At 35.2% G+C, this 21471-nt stretch overlaps 1 protein-coding gene across 6 annotated transcripts in view; it reads right to left on the reverse strand.

Annotated features, from left to right (window-relative positions):
* The window catches only part of asic1b (acid-sensing (proton-gated) ion channel 1b), a 199592-nt gene that overhangs the window by 119502 nt on the left and 58619 nt on the right, over positions 1-21471 (reverse strand). Inside the window, exon 2 of one of the 6 annotated variants that reach the window (XM_051907286.1) lies at positions 19482-19618. The exons of the other annotated variants lie outside the window; for them this stretch is intronic. Coding sequence (XP_051763246.1) covers positions 19482-19487 — 6 coding nt within the window. The 5' untranslated portion in view covers positions 19488-19618. The remainder of the gene's footprint in view (positions 1-19481; positions 19619-21471) is intronic. 6 annotated transcript variants of the gene reach the window in all.

Here is a 21471-nt window from a genome sequence, read left to right on the forward strand (position 1 = left end):
AATAAGCTATGCTTTTATATTTTATTGCACCTAATTTTATTTCAGGTCATGATATTTCTTTTTTGTTTTAGTTTTATTTTTCGTTAACAATAATAGCCCTGCTTAAAATAAGTTAAAAGAAAAACATAAAATATAAAAACTTCAAGGCAACATTTTTTTTATTTTCATTTAGCTTACTTTGTACTAAAGTAACTAAAACTAAAATAAAAATTAATAACTATATACTATATTAAAAAAAATGTAAAAATTAAAAAACAAAATGTTAAATTTTGTTAATTAAAACGAATATAAAATAATGTTGTTAAAATATCATTTACTAAGGTTAAACATAAAAATATTATAAAATATTACTATTTAATATATATAAAATATTACTAAAAATGTAGAAATATAAAAACATCAAGGATACTAAAATAACACTGGATCAACATCACCAGTCTCCATTGACATTAACTGATTGAAAAAGAGCAGCATGAACATTAGTCAAAATATCTTCTTTTCAGTAGTACAGAAGGCGCACAGTTTAAAAGAGATGCAAACTAACCCTTTAAACTGAATACTCTTACATTCATGTTTTACCCAGCTGTCCCTCAGTCTCTCTTTCGGGGTCTTTGTGAATGACTGGTCAGGGTTAGATGGACTATGTCGGGGTCAGCATCCCGTTATCACATTGACACAGCTGTGCGCGTTGTCCTGCTAAGGCTCCATTAAACACTCGCCTCGTCCGCACAGGTGTGTGTGTGTGTGTGTGTGTGTGCGCGTGTGTGTGTGCGTGTGTGTGTGCGTGTGTGTGTGTGAGCACTCTTTCCAGGTGCGATAAGGAAAGGCTGATGGAGTCAAGAATTACGGAGCGTCTGGACTATTCATCCCTCCTTCCCAACCGTTCATAAACTTCTCCTCTCTCGGTTTAAAGCAGGAGATCATCAGAGAAGCGCTGAGGCGCAGCGGGCGACGGAACAGGTTACAGCCGCTGCACTGCTCTGAAATATGTCCATCTGCCGCCATCAAATGAAATGAAAAATATTTCACACAATTGTGTGTGTGTGTGTGTGGCCCTCACTCAAGCGTTTCAAGCAGGACAGAGACGCCACATTATGCATAAAATGATTTCTGCCTGAAAATTTCATGATTGATTCAATCCATGACTGCTATAATATTAATAAAATTATTATTAATAATAACAATAATAAATAATAACTAAATATAATAAATTTTTTAAATTAATTATAAATGCACAGATTTAAATGTCATAATCCAAAATATAACTTTTTGTAATATACTAATTTACTATATTCAATAATAATAATATTACATTTAATAATAAATTAAATTATGAATAATAATTAATAATTGAATTATTCATAAATAACTTATTTTTAATACATTTAAATAGCCAAATTAATAAATTAATTTTTAATAAATGGTACAAAGTCAGTTGTAATTATGAAGGCCAAGAACATTGGAATAATGTGTTGATTTTATTATTATTATTATTATTATTATTATTATCATTAAAACAATAATAATAATAATAATAATAATAACACCAATATTTAATAATAAACACTAATTGAATATTACTTAAGCATGTCATATATTAATAAATATTATTTAATTTATAAATACTGTAAATATTAATTACTTTTAATAATAATAAAACCAGTAATAACAACAATCAGTAGCATAACAATAGCATATTAAATAATAATACCAACATTTTAGAAAAAAAAAAAATATATATATAAATTTAAATAGTAAATTTATTAAAATTAATTTTATTAATGGAAACTTATTGGAATGAGATATATATTAATTATATATTACTTTTAATAATAATAAAAACAGTAAATAGACATTAACAATAATAAATCCAAGAGTAGCACTGAATGAATGAATGATTAGTTATTTCTACCCAGTAATTTAAAGATTTAGTTCATTACAGGTAGTCTATTTTAAACTCATTTTATGAAGAGAAACACTTTCCATTCATATTCAGAGAATGTAAAAGAGACTGACTAAAGGAGATGATTATGAAGAATGGAGAAAGTTCCCTCAAGACACTTGTGATGATCTTCAAAGTTTGCCACACGAGGCCGAGCATATCCACGTCAAAACGCATTAAGTGGAAAATGAAGTGGCCGGTTTTCATCGCATTTCATCATCTGGTTAAAAATGAACATGGAGAGATTTTCAATGGGTCGCTCTGAATTTTGGCTCTTTTGAATTAGATTGTGTCATGTGAAGATGAAGTCAATACTAGTGTGCGGTTCACTGTTACAGATATCAGTGGAGCAGCATCTGCTCATTCAGGTCTGAAGAGTGTAAATGTTTGTTAAGTCAAACATCACTGCTACTGCAGCTCATGCTGAGAGTTACATGTTTGATCACATCACTGTGAGCAGCAGTACGAGTGATGATCCACACACTCACAACACCATAGCAACCGCATAGCAATGCCCTAGCAACCACTACAACACCACAGCAACCTCATAGCAACAAAACACATTGAGAACACCTTGATTTCTGTATTACCAATGCCCCAGCAACCATCCAGAACACCCTAGCAACCCCATAGAAATGCACAAAAAACCCCAGAATAAACATCATGAAGACTATTAATTAATACCTATAATATAATATAATATATATATATATATATATATATTCAGTCCATGACTGTTATAATATTATTAAAATTATTATAATTAATAGCAATAGTAATAAATACTAATAATAACTAATTATAAACTAATTATTAATACACAGATTTAAATGTCATAAGCCAAAAATATATATTTTTATAATATACTAATTTACTATATTCAATAATAATAATAATAATAATAATATTTAATAATAAATTAAATTATTAATAATAACTAATAATTTAATTATTCATAAATAAATCATTTTTAATACATTTAAATACCCAAATTAATAAATACATTTTTACATAATACATATTATTATTTTACATAATACATATTATTATAAATAATTATAATAATATTACATGTAAATTAGGCAATATTAAATATAATTAATAATTTAATAATAAAAATAATTAAATATCAGTACATTTTATATAATATATAACCATTTTATATAATATATTTTTTTTTATTAATAATAATACATAATAATAATAATAATTATTATTATATTATATTATGTAAATTGGGCAATATTTAATAATTATAATTTAATAATAATAAAAATAATGAAATAGTACATTTTATGGTGTCTATACATAATATTAATAATTATATTGTATTATACTTCATATATATATATAATATATTTCATATATATATATATATATATATATATATATATATATATATATATATATATATATATACTATTATTAATAATAACTAATAATAAATTAATACTAATTAATAATAAATATAGTATATTATTATCTTACTAATTATACTGTATTAAACATATAAATAATATGGTAATAATATTCAGTTACAGTAATATGTTATAATAGTCTACATGTTATTCTATTCTATTTATTCTCCATAATTGCATGACCATTGCATGTCATTCTATTGGGGTTTTTTTTGTCTTTTTTTTCATACATGAATTTAAAACATATTTTGTTCGACACAATTTAGTGCAGCACAGAACATGTGAAGTGGCAGACGTGGATCATCCGAACCTTCAGTTCAGCTAGGATGGCGAATCATCAGTTTGTTTGTCTTTTCCTTGCTTTCTTCACATCTGAGATGAGCGTTCTGTCAAATGTGTGAAGGTGACGGTGAGAAGCATTGAGAAATGGAGTAAGAAAGAGATTGCATCCATTTTTCTCCCCCCGTCTAGATGGATGAATGGAGTGAGAGAGACGCGGCAGACAGCAGAAGACAAACTGAAGGAGAAAACATGCCTCTGTCCACAGCCACTCTTTCACATTGTGTTTCTCTGGCACTCGTCCATCTCCCGACATTCCCTTCTCACAGTGCCAGTCCTCCACGCTCGAGAGGAACTCATGATAACACTGGCCAGAAGCGTCGATGGTGAGGACACGGAGATCTGGCACATCACGTCAGGATTCACGGTGTCTCCGTTTGAGGGCTCTTGGGAAACAGAAACGTTCCTCTCGTTTTCAGCCATGAGCTGCGAATGAAGCTAATTAAAATACATCTTCATTCATTAGCGCGCACCTCCTCTTCTCCTTAACGACCCTCTTAAAGTCCTCCAGGCGTCACGTCACTGAGGATTCGATCTGTTTGAGCACAAACCGGTGCAGCTACTCTGAATCTGCTGTTTGCCAAACTATACGCTACTCATAAATTATAGTTCAACTACCGTCAAGATTTGGGAACAGTTGCTGCACGAGAAGAAGCAACATATCTTTTTTAATATATACCATGTTACATATTTTGTAAAATATTTAACATTTTAAAAAATATAAAAATACAATAATATTTATATTATTTTTACACAAAGATATACATACGCATAATTTTTTCATAACATCAGATGAATCAGATAAATATTTAAATATATAATAATAATATATTTAAATATTATATATATATATGTATATATATATATATATATATATATATATACACACACAGTGTTTCCCACACATTAACTAGACTGTGGCGGCCCGCCACATTCTAATTTGTCCCGCCACAGTCTCAAAATTAAACGATAATTGCGGTCTTTTATACGGCAAAAATGGGAATCATAGAGCAAAAGAAATAGACTAGCACCGATTAAGTTTTCTTGCACTATATTCAAAGTCATCTGAAGCCATTCCATAGCTTCATGTGAGGGACAGAAGAATATGTACATTGTTAAATTTAAGTTCAAGGAAACTCGTCTTCCCTCCACTGCAGCTGTCAATCATTCCCTGTTCAGAACAGCGCGTCGCGTTCGGTAACGACAGTCAGCACGGTAAAACTCTCCAATATGATATATTCCCATTATAATACTTGATATGTAGATAAAGGGATGTGGATTTGCATAAAATGACTTTATCTTGCTGGAGTTTATTGCTGTTTCTGAACGATGTCATCATACTGGCTACAGTACAGGGTGTCTGTTAGATCGCACAACACAGGGCCTATGAAATGGCGTCACACACACAATAACTGGAATTTAAAAGTGAGAAGAAACATATGAGGCTGTGGGTTTCTCCCTCAGCCGAAATCACGTTCCGGGGGGAGAAATGGGAATGCAAAGGGCACTTTCACTTTCGCGATCAAAGGAGCAGGGGCTCAAGCTCTGGATGGTTTAACAAATCAAAGAGTGACCATTAGTTCCACAAATACAGATGTATACACACAGGCCCCCACAAATTATTCTAGAAATAAATTAATTCAACAAAGGTAACCTCTTTTGCTGCACATTTTTAATGGTTTAAATGTATACTCTACATGTTTGACCACTTATGAACGATCATTTAGCATATTATATGTTGTGTACGTGACTAATGTGCCCTACCATCACCAATAAATAAATTACTATTAGAGCACAAAATTGTTTACAAGAGAACAAATTTCCTCATTGATCTAATCACCTAAATTTTGCTCTCAGAATGCACCAGATTTATGCATCTAAATTTAAAATGTACAAAATTTTCCTCCGGGGGGGATTCACCTGGACCCCCCTAGAGGAACCGATGTCCATCCACCACAGTCTCACAAAATCCTGTGGGAAACACTGTATATATATTAATATATATATATATATATATAATATCCATTTTTTTATTTTAAACTATTATAATATTCTGTAAAATATTTCTGTATAACACATAATATTATTGCAAGTTATTAATAAAAATATTACAATATCAATTATTGCCCTTCATACAGCTTTAATGTAGAGTTATTATTGTTAACTAAAAACTAAAACTATTAAAAACATTTCTGGTAACTGAAATAAAGCTGAAACAAAATTAAATATACTTTTTATTTGAAAAAAAATGTATAATTGTTTAATTTAAGTTGAAGCACTAAAATTATTAACTGGAAATAAATTAAAATAAAACTAACTAAAACACAAACTAAAACGGAAATAAAAATAAATTAAACCTAAGTAACCTAAGTAATAAATTAAACCTAATTCAAAATATGAATAAAACTATTATTTAAAAAACCCTAAAATAACAGTTTCAATGTAGTTATGTGCTTTGTTTCTACCTTCTAGTGCAGCTCAAAATCTGAACACATAAATTTACAACTAAAACGGCAAACTGAAAAAAAAAAATGAAATGTAAATAAATGATTCACTGATTCATTCATTCATTTAGTTAATTGCAAATTATTTATTTGATTCTTGAATCATTTATTTGATTAGAGTCATTCATATCATTTATATATACAACTCCACAAATTGAACCAGCTGATGCTCTAAAATGAATTAGACTTCCCAAATCTATGCGCTGTAAAAATTATTTTCATGATTTGTTATCACAACATTTTTTCTTTTGTCAGATCAACTTCAATAATGAATGTGGTTCAGATAATATAATATTTTGAGTTTCTGTTAATTAAACCAGTCGCCTTCATTGTATTAACTCACATTTTTAATTTCAATGAACTCAAAATTTTAAGGAAAGCAGGTAACTTTAAGTTAAACCAACAATTATTTTTTTACACTGGAACATTTTAGGAACTTATGTTTCATAATTGCCTTGGGTTAACTTTATTTTCTCTTTTGCCTAACTCACAATATCTCTGGCCATTACAGAAACAAACAATCGCAACTGAAGTCATGCGCATCAGTAAAACTATTCATGGTTTCAAATGGCCCTTAGGACCTTAAAATAGTTCAGTATATTGAACGGACTGTACTTCCACCCCCCACGGTCTTGTTTTCACTCGCCTCAAATGAAATATGCCATCTACTTAGACTCGGGGACTGTAAAGTCTTTCTCGTTGGCGTTTGATAACGCGAGGCACAGATGGCAATATAAGTATGCAATATGAGAGGTGATGCCTCCGTCTAGACCTCTATTCCCGTACGGAGCTCCATCCTCACACATTCCTCAACACTTAAAAAGCAATAAAGCCACGGCCACAATCCTTCAGACGAGAGTAATTGTACAGGGATCCAACAGCGCATAAGCGAGAGTTGAGGATGGGTAAAAATAGCTAGAAGCTGGAAATGAAGATGTATCTGTAGCGGGTAAGAAAAGTGAGGGGCGCTTATAACCCCGAGAAACCACTGCCGCGTGTAATCTGGTTGTTTTGAGAATATGAGGTTATTGAACAGAGCTCTGACTTCTCAGGCCTTTGAACGGGGACTCGGCTCTTGTTGGGAAATGAAAAAGGATCTTGCGAGGGTTTAGATGAGCTCTTGAATGGATCCAATAGCTTCGCTGCGGGACATCAGAGGAGTAAAATACAGAGCGATTGTTCATGAGCAGACCAATCCAAATACACTAGCACTCAAAGGTTTGCAATAACTATGACGTGTTCATGTTTTTTGAGCCTTGGTAAGAGACCTCTTTCGAAAACATACAAATCATAATTATTCCCAACTTTTGACCAGTAGTGTATTTGTGGACAACTTTATGTATTCTCCTGAAGCTTGGAAAGTTCAAAAACAAACAAACAAAAATCAACAATTTTCTCAAATATCCTGTTTTACGTCATATTTCGGAAGTAAATCACACGTTTGAATGTGTTTTGGTTTGAATCTTGGTTCCTCACTTGCGATCCAGTCCACGTTTCTGGAGGTCTACGTGCAGTAATGTAATTTGATTTGTGGGTGAGATGGGCCGGATGTCAGTTCGGACACAATTATTCGAGCCGCCCGTAATTACGAGCGTTCAGGCGGTGATGAGAGTCTAAGATGCAGCGTGTCTCGAAAGGATCAAATGGAAATAACAGTTTAGACATGAACATGCAATTTCAGGGCTCTCAGGGACAATTACACTTCAATGAGAGGAGACAGACAATGAATCCTGCCTTCTCTGTAGGTCCTTGTATTTGGTTTTGTTGTTCTATGTTCTCTGTTTCGTATATGAATGCACTAAAAATAAGCATAACATCTTGAACGTCATCAGAGCACTGGCCTGTGAACTTTGTCCTCTCTAAGAGGCCATCTACACAACACCGTTATCAACTAAAAACTGCATTCATTTACACAACAACAAGGTTTTGGGAGCCTGAAAACGCAAGCTTTTGAAAACGGGTTTCAAAGTGCACATTTTTGAAAACAATACCATTATCGCCTCCAAGTAAACAACAAAAATGTGAATTTGTGAAAACGGTGATGTCATGCACATGCGTATTACGTGTACAGACTATATCAATAGTATAATATATAATCAAAAATGAATCAATCAAAACGCCAACATGGTGGATGAATAATTTCTATTAAAAACCTACACTTTTGCCCTTCTAACAATATTTAGCTGCTTTATTCTAGCATATCTGTGCTAAAAAGTGCTAGTTTTTGTTTCTCGTATCTATCTCTGAATGAAGTTCTCATGATAATAAGTCCGGCCCGGGTGTGAAATTCATCGCAGAATTTGGTGCTGCCCCTCTCTTTCATTTCTCTTTCATGTTTTAATATAATAACTTCCACTATTTCTCTTCCCCCTTATTTTTTTCTCAATTATTTCCTCTGTTTAATCTTTCTTTTTTTGCCCCGTGGGACACTGCGTTTTGACAGGAAGGAAGGAGCGAAGGCAAGAAATGGATGATGCGGAGGGTGTGCGTGCGGCGGTCTGGCGCAATCTACCGTACTTTAATGTAAAATGCCCACAAGGATTCATCCCAAAGGACTCGCGCTGAAAACACACACACACAAAAAAACCCAGACTACAGGGGAAGATGATGAAAGCAATGACCAAACCCACACAGACCCAACAGACCCTCAGAGAAGGGAAATAAAGATCCAGACTGCTGATCTAGAACCTTCTGCAGATCACTGTCCCCCACACTGAACACATCCAGAAGATTCACCAGCATCCATCAATGACACGCAGGGACCACATCTCTGCTCCTATATGGAACTACACACCACAGAATAGAATAGAATAGAATAGAATGTATCGCCTTGCATTGTCGTAGTGGAAATCTTACATCTTATATTGAATTTAGTGATTTTGTCACCAATAATGAACTTGGCTTCATTATAATGTGCAATCAATTTAACAAACAATAAAAAATACATTTCTATAAATAATTAAAATTATAATAAATACACAAAGAGAAATACAAATTTATCTAAACAGTAGCAGAGCCATTAAAAACAGATGCCCCAAAACAGACCCCTGTGGAACACCTCTTACAATCTGTAAAGGTGCAGATGCTTGACCTTCCATTCGCACACATTGTGTCCTGTCCACTAAAAAAATTTCAAACCAGTATATAGTGTTACTAGACAATCCTATTAATTTGAGTCTAGATTTCAATATACTGAAACCGACAGTATCAAATGCTTAGATAAATCAATAAAAAGTGATGCACAATGATGTCCTTTATCAAGTGCCTCAATAATGTCATTTAAGACCTTAATTGCAGCTGTAGTTGTGCTATGTTTCTTACTAAAACCTGACTGATTGTGTGATAAAATATTATGTTCAGTTAAATATGAAGACAACTGTTCATTAATAAGAGTTTTAAAAACCTTTGACAAAATACAAAGTTTAGAAATCGGCCTATAGTTATGCATGTTTGTAGAATCTCCTCCTATTAATAATGGAATAACAAAAGCAGATTTTCAAATTTTTGGAATTTCATTTATATACAGTGAAAGTTCAAAAAAAAAAAAAAAATGTCAAAGGGGTGGCAATAAAATCTGCAGCTAATCTTAAGAATAGTGGTTCTAATTGATCAGGACCAGCTGACTTATTTACATCCAATAATTTAGGAGCTTTCTGAACCTGACAAATAGTAAAGTGTTTAAAACTGAAATTAAGATCAAATAAATGTCTTCCTCTATAATCCATATCATTGTTAATTTCTATAGTTTTTTCTATCTGAAATAGAGATCCAGCAGCTACAAAGTGCTTATTAAAACAATCAAGCATTTCTACTCTATCTGAGATTTTTTCTCATATCAAAGATTTGTTGCTGATGGAGGTCTATAACAACCTACTACAGTAAAGGCCAGAGTCTTTGAAAAGACCAACTGCCAGGAGTTCAAATTGTTTAGATATTGATTTAGATAGCAACAAAGTTACCTCGTATCTATTTTTTATATAAATGACTAACCCACCTCCTCTTTTCAGTCGATCAGTCCTAAATACATTATACTCTTCAATATTAATAGCATTGTCTAAAACTGAATTATTAAGCCAGGTTTCAGAAATTACCAGAACATCAGCAGCAGTTTCTTTTCCCATATGCATACCATATCCATTTTAGGAAGTAAACTTCATACGTGAAGGTAAACAAAACCTAAACCAGATCTAGTTTTAAAATCTACCAGAGTAGTATATGAAGATATAACATCTTGAGGACTGGGATTTAATTCTGCATTCCCAGATATCAAAAGCAGGAGCATTATCATACTTCTGTGCAGGACGATTTAGGTAAAAAAAATCCCTATTCATCGATATTACACGTTGAAAAGGACAGGGAATAATAAAAACATTTTCAACCTTAGCATGCTTTAGAAACACCCATATCATTGCTTCCAGTTCCTTAAACCCAAAAGAATCATTCATTAGGTTCGAAAAGGTTGAAGCGAATTACAAGAGTGTTCGCAGTGGGCTGTGTTAACATTAATATCGCATCATAAAAGCATTCTGAGCCGAGGTGCAAGTATATTTAACCACTTACATGGCTAAGCCGAACGCACGAACGCTCTCCAGCTTTCTTCTTCGTGAGCATTTGAGTGTGCAGTTAAAAACTAGCCTAGAGCGCCATCTGCTGTTAAAACTAAGCTCAGAATCAATTTGAGAGAGAAAATATCAGGATCGATCCAGATTCATTGTACTGTAAATCAAGAATCGATGTATTGTCCCTGCCCTAATATATTATATATTGGAGCTGCACGATTCTGGATAAACAACTAAACAAAATAACATCTAATTTACTAGAGGTTCTGACAAAATATTAATTGCTGGACTCTAATTGCCGAAAAATATTGAATTAATTAGAATGAATTATTTAAAAAAAATGTTTATGAATATATTAATGACTCATTAATAAATACTTGTTTCATTACTGGATGAAATTACCTGAATCAGGGTTTAACAAATCTTTAGGGCTGTAACTAACGATTATTTTGATAATTTTTTATTTTTATTTTGATATTATTTTTATTTTATTTTTTAACCCTTAATAACAGTCTCTGTTCTTATTGACTGTAATTGGGCATCTAAAAAAACAACTATGAAGCGTATTATTTTTCCTGCCTTTCTTGTAAAACAGTAAAATCAAAAATTCATGGATAACAACAATAAATATATTGTAGCTTTAGAAATACTGCTGACTAAAGAGCTTACATATACTGGTGGATTAACAATTACAAAAACATGAAAAATGATTTTAGCACCAATACTGATAGTTTAGGCTGCCCTGACCTGTGGCACAAACCATTTAGGTATCAGATGTCTAATAACTTTAGCACTGTATATAGTGAATATAGTTTAAATGTCTACTCTACATTAAAAATGAAGATAGTAATAAAGATAATAAAGTAAAACATAAACTCAGTGTTAACCAACAGGCAAGATAAATGTTCTGCAAGAAATCACATATTCACTATGGACAAAATCACCTCTTACTATAATTTCTTTATCCTGTAAATAGGCTATAAGAAACGTCTTACATTTATATTCAATTACATGTTGTTATCCCTTAACAGTTACTACTCTCATAAAATACTTGAATGACATTCAGCAAATGAATATTTTTGCGCTGACTATTAATTGTCTTCTTCTCTCCCGCGTTCCGTCTGTCTGACGCGGGTGCGTGCGCCGGCGCTCATTCAGTAAAGTTTGAAGTTTACCGCAGGCTGTCAGGACGAGCAAAATGGAAATGCTTGCGTGAATTTGTAACATTTACAGATAAGGATATAGACGTAGAATGAACGTTTTGCGCTGAGGACGCACATGCATCTGTCAAAGCGCCTGACAGGGCAAGCCATTACGCTAATGCATTAGCTTGAAGCTTAAAGTAAAGAATTCTCATGTTTTGATCAGCTTGGATCACATACCTTTCCCGCAGCTGCTCAATCTGTTTCCTTCACTATTTTTAGATGCATTTTGTTCCATAGAATTGCATTATTCAGTGCTGTAATTTGACGCGACTGGCGGAAGTTTTCCGTGCACAGTGGGCAGACCCAACTAATCGATAATGAGAATCGTTGTCAATGATTTTCATTATCGATTATTATCGATTTTATCGAATAGTTGTTGCAGCCCTACAAATCTTTTGAATGAATGATTCAATGACAAAATCACTTATTGCCACCTAGTGGTGTAACAAGGTAATTTATACAACAGTTATTTGAAGCGCCACGTTAGTTTCGATTTGCTCTATTTTGATAGCTATCTGATGTCCAGTGTTAACTTTTATCTTAGTACTTCTGTGATAATTTGAATATTTATTACAGAAATCAAATAACCAAAGTCCCTCTCGAGGAATAATTACTGTGTGGTTCAAAACTGATCTCTCTGGATCAACGGCAGCACGGACACAGATGTGAATGTTCTGGTATGATTTTTGTCAAAGGTTTAACAGACACAGGCGAATCGTTGTCATTAATAAATAAGATTGCGTGGGTGTTTTAATCAAGATCACGATCTTTTTACGATTAATCGTGCAGCTCTAATATATATATATATATATATATATATATACATATATATACACACACACACACATATATATATATATATATATATATATATATAAATTCTGAAAGTCACTCACAGCCGAGAGAACACATTTCATGCAGGAAAACTGCCAATCCGGTCACAAATGACAAGCCCAAAATTTAGATCCCATCAGATACGAGCTGTTAATCCGGGCACAAGCAACAACTCCAGAAAGATCCCATGCAGCTCCTCTATGGTTTCCGATCATTTATTCAGACAAAACACAAATCGGAGTTGCTTACTAATATTTTCAAAATTAAAAATAAAAATGTGAGCTTAAAAACGAAGAATAATCAATATTCAAACAACTAGACAGACTATCAAGCTACTGCTGTGTGGCAACGCCCTGGTGAGGAGTACCAAGAAAATTGTGTCTTGCCTACAGTCAAGCATGGTGGTGGTAGCATCATGGTCTGGGGCTCCATGAGTGCTGCTGGTATTGGGGAGCTCTGCTTCATTGAGGGAAACATGGATTCCAACATGTACTGTGACATTCTGAAGCAGAACATGATGCCCTTCAGAAACTGGGCCGAACGGCATGATAATGACCCCAAACACACTGCCAAGATGACAACTGCCTTGCTGAGGAGGCTGAAGGTGAAGGTGATGGAGTGGCCAAGTATGTCTCCAGACCTGAACCCTATTGAGCACCTGTGGGGCATCCTCAAGCGGAAGGTGGAGAAGCGCCATGTGTCTAACATCCAGCAGCTCCGCGATGTCAGTATGGAGGAGTGGAAGAGGATCCCAGCAACAACCTGTGCAGCTCTGGTGAATTCCATGCCCAGGAGGATTAAGGCAGTGCTAAATAACAATGGTGCTCACACAAAATACTGACACTTTGGACACAGTTTTGACATGTTCACTTAGGGTGTACTCACTTTTGTTGCCAGTTATTTAGACAATAATGGCTGTATGTTGAGTTATTTTTAGAGGACAGTAAATCTGTACTGCTATACAAGTTGCACATTGTCTACTCTAAAGTATATCCAATTTTCATTTCTATAGAATTGTCCCTTGAGAACACATAATAAAATGGTTGCTGAAATGTGAGGGGTGTACTCACTTTTGTGAGATACTGTAAATAATTCTAAAACAACATCAAACACCTGCCAATACTAGATTTTCTATTAAAAACATACATTTTTGTCATACATTTCACATTTTTGCTAAAAAAGGCTAGTTTTTGTTCCTCACATCTTAGTGTTCTTTACATTATGGACGTTTAATGTGAGATGATAATTTGTGAGAAATAATTTATATAAAAAAATATATAAAAGATCAGAAAAGTTTCTCTATTGTGTATTACCTTCCATTTTTCCCTTAATTTTATATATAGTGATCTTTGCCGATGATCTTCAAAACGAATTCAACAATGCTAAAAATATAAACTGCAGCACAGTGAGTTATTTTTCATAGTTGAGCTGGGTTTTATTTATCACTTATTATGAATGTGACCTTCACTCACAGGCAGAACTACACTAACACCATTACCACCACAGAACTGATCGCTTAACAAGTGTGCTGAAACAAACGCTGTGGCGTAATGACTGCTGCTGCTAAAGGTCAAGCTGACAAGTTCCCTTCCCATGGAGAGTCAAGCGGCACAAAGATCACAATTACACCAGAGAACAAGAAAGATAGAAAGATAGAAAGAACGAGAGCTTGGTGAATTCTGAGTCTCATTGTGTGATTCACACGGGACTTTAGCTCTGTTGTTCTGCATCGAGTGTCTCCTCTTGTTTTTATGCGCGTGTAAATAACATTTGACAGACGGAGAGTGATTTTCTGCATCTGATTTGCGGTTTCTGAAGCCTCTCCACTAAAGGGAAGAGTCCTGTGCATGTTAACGATGTTAGGCGCTCATAAATCTAGTTTAAAGTGCTGCGGTCAGCGTTTAGCTCTCCCACAGGGTATGCCAACTCGGCCTCAGTCGAATCCCCTCGATCCACACAAAACACACTGAATGAAGCGCCCAGTCCCACACATCTGAAACATCTGTCAGATCCATAATACTTTAATAAGCCTGCAAATCAAAAGTGTAAGCGCTTACAGTCAGCACGCTTCAGCAATATGACACTGCACTTACAGAGGAAGCCATCTATGTGTCATTATTACCGGCTGATGTCACTTCCTGAAAGGCCTCTGATATCATCCGGTGTCCATCCTGAGGGATATATGAGTTACACCGAGCAAAACTACAACACTCCGCAACATCACATACACTCTCATAGCAGCCTGTCAACCACATCGCAAAGTAGTATTTTTAGTAGATTTTTTTTGAATATTTATTTTAAAATAATCCAAATTTCAATCATTTTTCATAATTCAATGAATTTAACACAAAAATACTGAACCACAGAAAATAATTTAAAAATTAACTATTAATAATTCAATCATTTTATTATTAATTCAAGACTTTAATATTTGTAACAATAGTTCAACATGTTTAATAATTCAATACTTTAATTAGGGCTGCACGATTAATCGCAATTAACATGAAACTGCGCTTAAACCAATTTGGCTTAGTGCGATTATGAAATCACAAAAGGCTGCGATTTATTTTTATGCACAGCTTGTCAGTGAAGCACGGCTCTGTGATCAGTAGTAAATGCTGCTCCATCTGAAAGCACTGCGAGTCACTGCGTCACTTATAATGTACATTTGAAAAAGCAACACGTGTCAAACATCTTTCCAAACATGAGAATCATTTATGAACCTTAATGATCCAGCAAAAGACAACATTTAATAGCATGCTTTTGCTCCAAATTCACTTCAAAACATCCTTCTGTGAGGTAATGTGGCTTCTTACACAGAATAAGGCACACAATATATTATTTCATAGTATTCTATACAGTGATAAAGGCTATGTCGATTAGCATTGAAGTATAAATATACTTTATTATCATGAAAATACCCAAGAAGGCTTGAAGAACTCAGATAAACCATATATTGTCATAGTCGTGTGTTTATCAGTCATGTTTAATCAATCAAATTGTTTCAATCTTCTGTTTATTCAGCTACAGTTATAGTATGATGCCAATAGGGATTTTCTGGAATGACGTGCATTATATCGTACTTCTGCGGGGCATATTTGGAGATTCTGCACAAGAGTGTCCTCTGGCGTTCAGATTGAGCAGCATTTATTACTGATCACAGAGCCGTGCTTCATTAAGAAGCTGCACATAAAAAAGTTGCAGCCTTTGCCAAATCATGTGGTTTAATTTCAATTAATCGTGCAGTCCTACTTTTAAGAATACATACCAGCCTGACAAACAACCCCCTAGCAACCACTCAGCAAAGTTTATTAAAGGGGTGGTATAATGCCACTTTTACAAGATGTAAAATAAGTCTCTGATGTCTTCAGAGTGTGTATGTTAAGTTTTAGCTCAAAATACCCTATAGATCATTTTTTATTGCATGTTAAATTTGTCACTTTTTGAGGGTGAGCAAAAACGCTCCGTATTTGTGTGTGTCCCTTTAAATGCAAATGAGCTGCTGCTCCTACAAAGAGGGTGGAGCTTCAAGAGCTCATGTTAGCACATAGTGTTAGCAGCGCCGATTACCTCAGACTCACTGAAAATGTCAGAAACTGTTGAGCCTTTTATGTTCAAACTGAAATCAGACAATGATGGAGAGACTCAAGAAGAAGTGACAACATGTAGAATGCAACAGGACATTTCTGAATGGTTAGTTGATGAATTTATGTAGCTGATGTGGGATATCTTAAAGTCATTGATTAGCATATTCTGTCATGATAATCTATAAATCGCTCGTGTGGGAACTGTTGTCAGATGCCTACAGAGCCAGAGAATATATGCTGCATGAAGACAGAACAGGTACAGTTTAGTTTAATTATGGTTATAACTAATGTTGGCATCTTGCTTTTATGACATGCTATTGCATTTGTGTTACGTACTGTATTGCAATAACATGGCCTCACCCCTTTGTTGAGTGTTCTCAGGGGCGGGGTTTATGTAAATTTTAGGGTTAGTGATGTCACCAACCCGGGAAGAAGCTCGTTGTAGTCCCTACCAGCCGTTTGTTGTAGTCCTTCAACAGAGAATTCTTTAAAAGGAAATATCTCCCTTTGCTTTGAGCATTGTAACTTTGCAGATGTTGTTTATGCTCAAACAGCAACATTACACACTAACTAAAGTTAAAAATGTGAAATCGCAATGAACCACCCCTTTAATAGCTCAATATTTCTAATTGAATTGAATTATTAAAAAAAAATACTGAATTATTGAAAACACTGAAAAATTAACTATTAATTTAAAGTTGCATTTCATCAAATCTTTATTTTATTAATAATTCAATATGTCCAATCTTTTAATATTTTTAATAATTCAATGTGTTTAACAACACATCGCAGCCTAGAAACTACAATGAACACCCTAGCAAAGGCATAGCAAAGTAGTATTTTTAGTATTTTCTTATTTTCTTATATTTATATGGGCCGTATTTTCACAACACGGTAACAGTTGTCGGGTTCAGACATACTGAACTGAAGACTGACATCCTGTGAATCATTTATTGTGTCCATATTCAAACCTATTAAAACACAAACACAACCATCTGCTTTGGCTGAAAGACAAAGTGCCATATATTAAAAACAAAGCTCGAGTACCAGTTCTCTCTGAAGTCCTATAAACACATTATTCATAACTGATACATCATCCCAGTATTTCTGTTTCCCCATCGAAATCATGTGACCCAGAGTCAATTTGGATCTGCACAAATGGCCTTGTTCTACCCACAATCATCATCTACACAAGAAAAACATCGAAGCTATTACTGCAAAAATGGGGGTTTTACAGAAAAATTACAACTGAAATAAGAGGCTGAAGTGGTGCAGTCTAGACTAGAGCTCTCCAAACACGCGTCTCTAGAAGACAAAACAACAATCCCATCTACACAAACCCTCTATCTCCATGCCATCATAGGTCACTTCAATTACCGTCAGCCGAGGCGAGTCGTGATTGTGTTTCTTGAAGACCCTCGGTGATGCCATCATCGTCCCGCTCACTCATTTAATGAGGTTCGGTGCTCAGATGGTAATGACCAATCTTTTTCAGGGCCATTATGAAGATAAAATCATTGGTACTATTAGGGCAGTGAAAGTATGGGACAATAAACATTATACAATATACTTTCTCCACAGTATTGTTTAAATGAAATACACCTTTGTTTACTGTAACTGTTAGGATTACAGTTTTAATAAACACAGGAGAATCGTTGTCATTTAGTAGCGAGATCGTGTGGCCATTTGAATTGAGATCGTGATCTTTTATTGATTAATTGCCCAGCTCTACTTAACACTAAATCTATTACATTTTTACTAACAATGGCTAAAAAAAATGAACAACATAGAATCTGACATAGAAGTCTCAAAGTGTTGAATTGTTCACGTCCTTTAAAAACGATAAAGAAAATGTGTCTGAATTGGCCAACTGATTGACACAGCCGGTCTGATTACGGGTTTGGAAAGATCTGAAGCTTCATACAACTTCCTGAGATGTTGGATCCCTGTTTCAGCCGAGCGCATCTTTGGCCAACAGCCCCTCCGCCACACTTTCCCTGGAAACAGACGTGAAACAGCCACACTGAAGCCAACATTACCCTTTTGTCTGTACAACTCATTTTCTCTCACACACTAGTTACCGCTCTGTTTTCACCAGAGTCCTCTGGGACACGCTCGCCACATTTTCATCAGTTTGCAGTTTTTTTCCCTGCCGCTCACAGGCGATTAGGTGAGTAATTACGCCCCATGCGTCCCAGTAAAGTCATGTGTGAAATTCAATCCCATCTCTGCGACATAAATCACAAAAGCAGTCTGCAAAACTATCACTCACAACAAAAAACTAATTTAATTAAGTCACCCCAGTTTCTCATTGCAGTACATCAGCTGGAACTACAACACCCATAATGCACTGCTCAGTATTTATGCAGTCAGTAGTGCTCTTTTCACTATGGAAGTTAAAAGTGTGACAGCTAAAGACCTAACATAATTTTCTGCTTTAATACATTTTTAACTGCATCTCCATATGTCTTTAAAACAACAGGATGTATGGCAGTGTCAGGCCGTCTTAATTTCCTCCAGCAGAAGTCGGCTGTATGGTTTATAAACACGAACTCTCCTGTGGTGTCGCGCGGAGCGGGACCCTCTCATATCCGCAGGACCAGCGTGCACTTTAGCAGCCAAATGAAGTAAATCAGGGTCCCTGGGTGACAACGGCCCAGGATGTTTCCACTTCTGAACCTTATCAAATGCATAAATGCAATTAAAATGACTGATTCACAGTGACCGAAGAATACCCTAGCAACCACCCAGAACATCCTAGCAACAGGATTTTGATGTGCTAAAAAACAGAACACATTAGCAACTGCATAGCAGCCTGGCAACCACAGAGAATACCCTAATAGTAATGTGCTAGAACTACACAAAACTGTTGCTGGCTTGGCTGAAAAACTACTACAAAAATCAAATTTGCATAATTATACCAAGACTGAAAAGTACATAAAAAAGCAGTAACGGGAAAGTACGTACTTGAGTATGTAGAAAACCAGCATTGGGACAATATCACAGATGTGGCCTAGTCCAGATTGGATCATTTCCCCACACTTTAAAGGGTTAGTTGATCCAAAAATGAAAATTATGTCATTTATTACTCACCCTCATGCCGTTCCACACCCATAAGACCTTCGTATATCTTCAGAACACAAATTAAGATATTTTTGATGAAATCCGATGGCTCAGTGAGGCCTCTATTGCCAGCAATGTTACTGCACCTCTCAAGATCCATAAAGGTACTAAAAATACATTTAAAACAGTTCATGTGAGATCAGTGGTTATACCACAATATTATAACGTGACAAGAATACTTTTTGTGCGCCAAAAAAACAAAAAAACAATGACTTTTCAACAATATCTAGTGATGGCTGATTTCAAAACCAAATGAGCCCAGTGTGAAAGCCCCCAAAATGTTCATAAAGAGATTTTAAAACTAATCAATATGAATCAAGCGGCTTAGTCCAAAGTTTCTGAAGAGACTCAATCACTTTTTATGATGAACAGATTTAATTTAGGCTAAAAGAAGCTCAATCATGATCAGTTGACGTGCGAGAACCAATGAGGTTCATTCTCGTGTATTACGCAACACATCTGAGCTTCCGAAAGAGGTTCGTTCTTGTGCGTCATTCAGGATTGGTTGAGCTTCTGTTTATGTTCACTGATCAATGTTTACATGCTAGTAAAAGCCTAAATTCAATCTGTTCATCATATAAAGCGCTCGAGTCTCTTCAGAAAATTTGGACTAAACCACTCAATTCATATGGGTTAGTTTTATGATCTCTTTATGAACTTTTTGAAGTGTCAGAGTGGTAGCTGCGTAGCTGTTAATGGAGGGACAGAAAGCTATCATTTTTCATCAAAAAGATCTTCATTTGTGTTACAAAGATGAATGAAAGTCTTGCAGGTTTGGAACGACACAAGGGTGAGTAAATAATGACAGAATTTTCATTTTTGGGTGAACTATCCCTTTAAGGGACTGAAATGTGTTAAGGTTACAATGAACTGCAAAGACCCAATAACACGTTCAATTATTTGTATGATCGTGTAATGGCATAAAAAAAAAAAAAAAGCAGAAGTGTGATTTTACAGTATTTAGAGTTTGAGTGTTTTGGGTACTAAGGAATTTTGATAATTTAATGCTAATGATAAACAATTTACTGCATGTGCTTGTTGCAAGTATTTAAGGTGATCTATTTTGTATTATCTTTTACCCTGCATAGTTTCATTCACAGTTTCTCTTAAGAAAACAGCTGGATATTTCGCCAAACTTCATGGTGGATTTTGTTTTGTTTAAAATGAAGCTGTATCTTGTTAGTATTGCTTAGGCATCTGGACTCTTCACATGGCTTTCAGAGCGGGTCCCTCCCTGGATTTACACAGCATGTGCCTACATCGACAGCATTTTAAACAAAAAAAAAGCCCTCGTCGGTCACAAAAACCCAGGCTAGCAGTCGTTTGTGCAAGGGACTCTGGGAACGCTCGCTGATCCAATGTGTGGATGAAAGCAGAAAGCCAAGCGCCGGCTTTTTTGCTGCCGTCCAGGTTGACATGAAAGGAATAAATTAACAATCTGACTGCCCCATCTGAGGGCTACCGAAAGGGGTTAGTCGTGTCGGCCCAAGCTAAATGAGAAACGAAGGACCTCAACCTGACGCCGTCCGCCGCATGGCAATCGTGTCCCGATGCATGAATATCAAAGCGTCAGTTTGACGGACAACTAAGACATCAGAGGGCCCTTTGGCAATAATGAGGTCGGCGGAACAAGACTGATAGGCTGGATATTATTGCGGACGCATCTCGCGCATGATCAAGCGCCGAAGGTCCTCAGCTGCTCTCTGATTTAGGAGGGGGCAAAGCTGGAGGCTTAGCAGGGAGTCAGCAGCTCTAATTTATGTACCGCCGCATGTTTTATCTCCTCGCGAGCGCTCATCAACTCTAGGGCCGTGAAACTTTCTCTAAATCCCTCTATCCGTATTAAAGAGGGAATAGGGGTGGAGTGAATATGAACGTCGTAAATACATGTGCGACTTTCAGTCGCCTCGTTCGCTCTGATTAATTAACACCGGGGCAGCCGAGTCTCTATCTCTACGCC

Source organism: Ctenopharyngodon idella, chromosome 10 (assembly GCF_019924925.1).
Source record: "Ctenopharyngodon idella isolate HZGC_01 chromosome 10, HZGC01, whole genome shotgun sequence".
Classification (NCBI taxonomy): domain Eukaryota; kingdom Metazoa; phylum Chordata; class Actinopteri; order Cypriniformes; family Xenocyprididae; genus Ctenopharyngodon; species Ctenopharyngodon idella.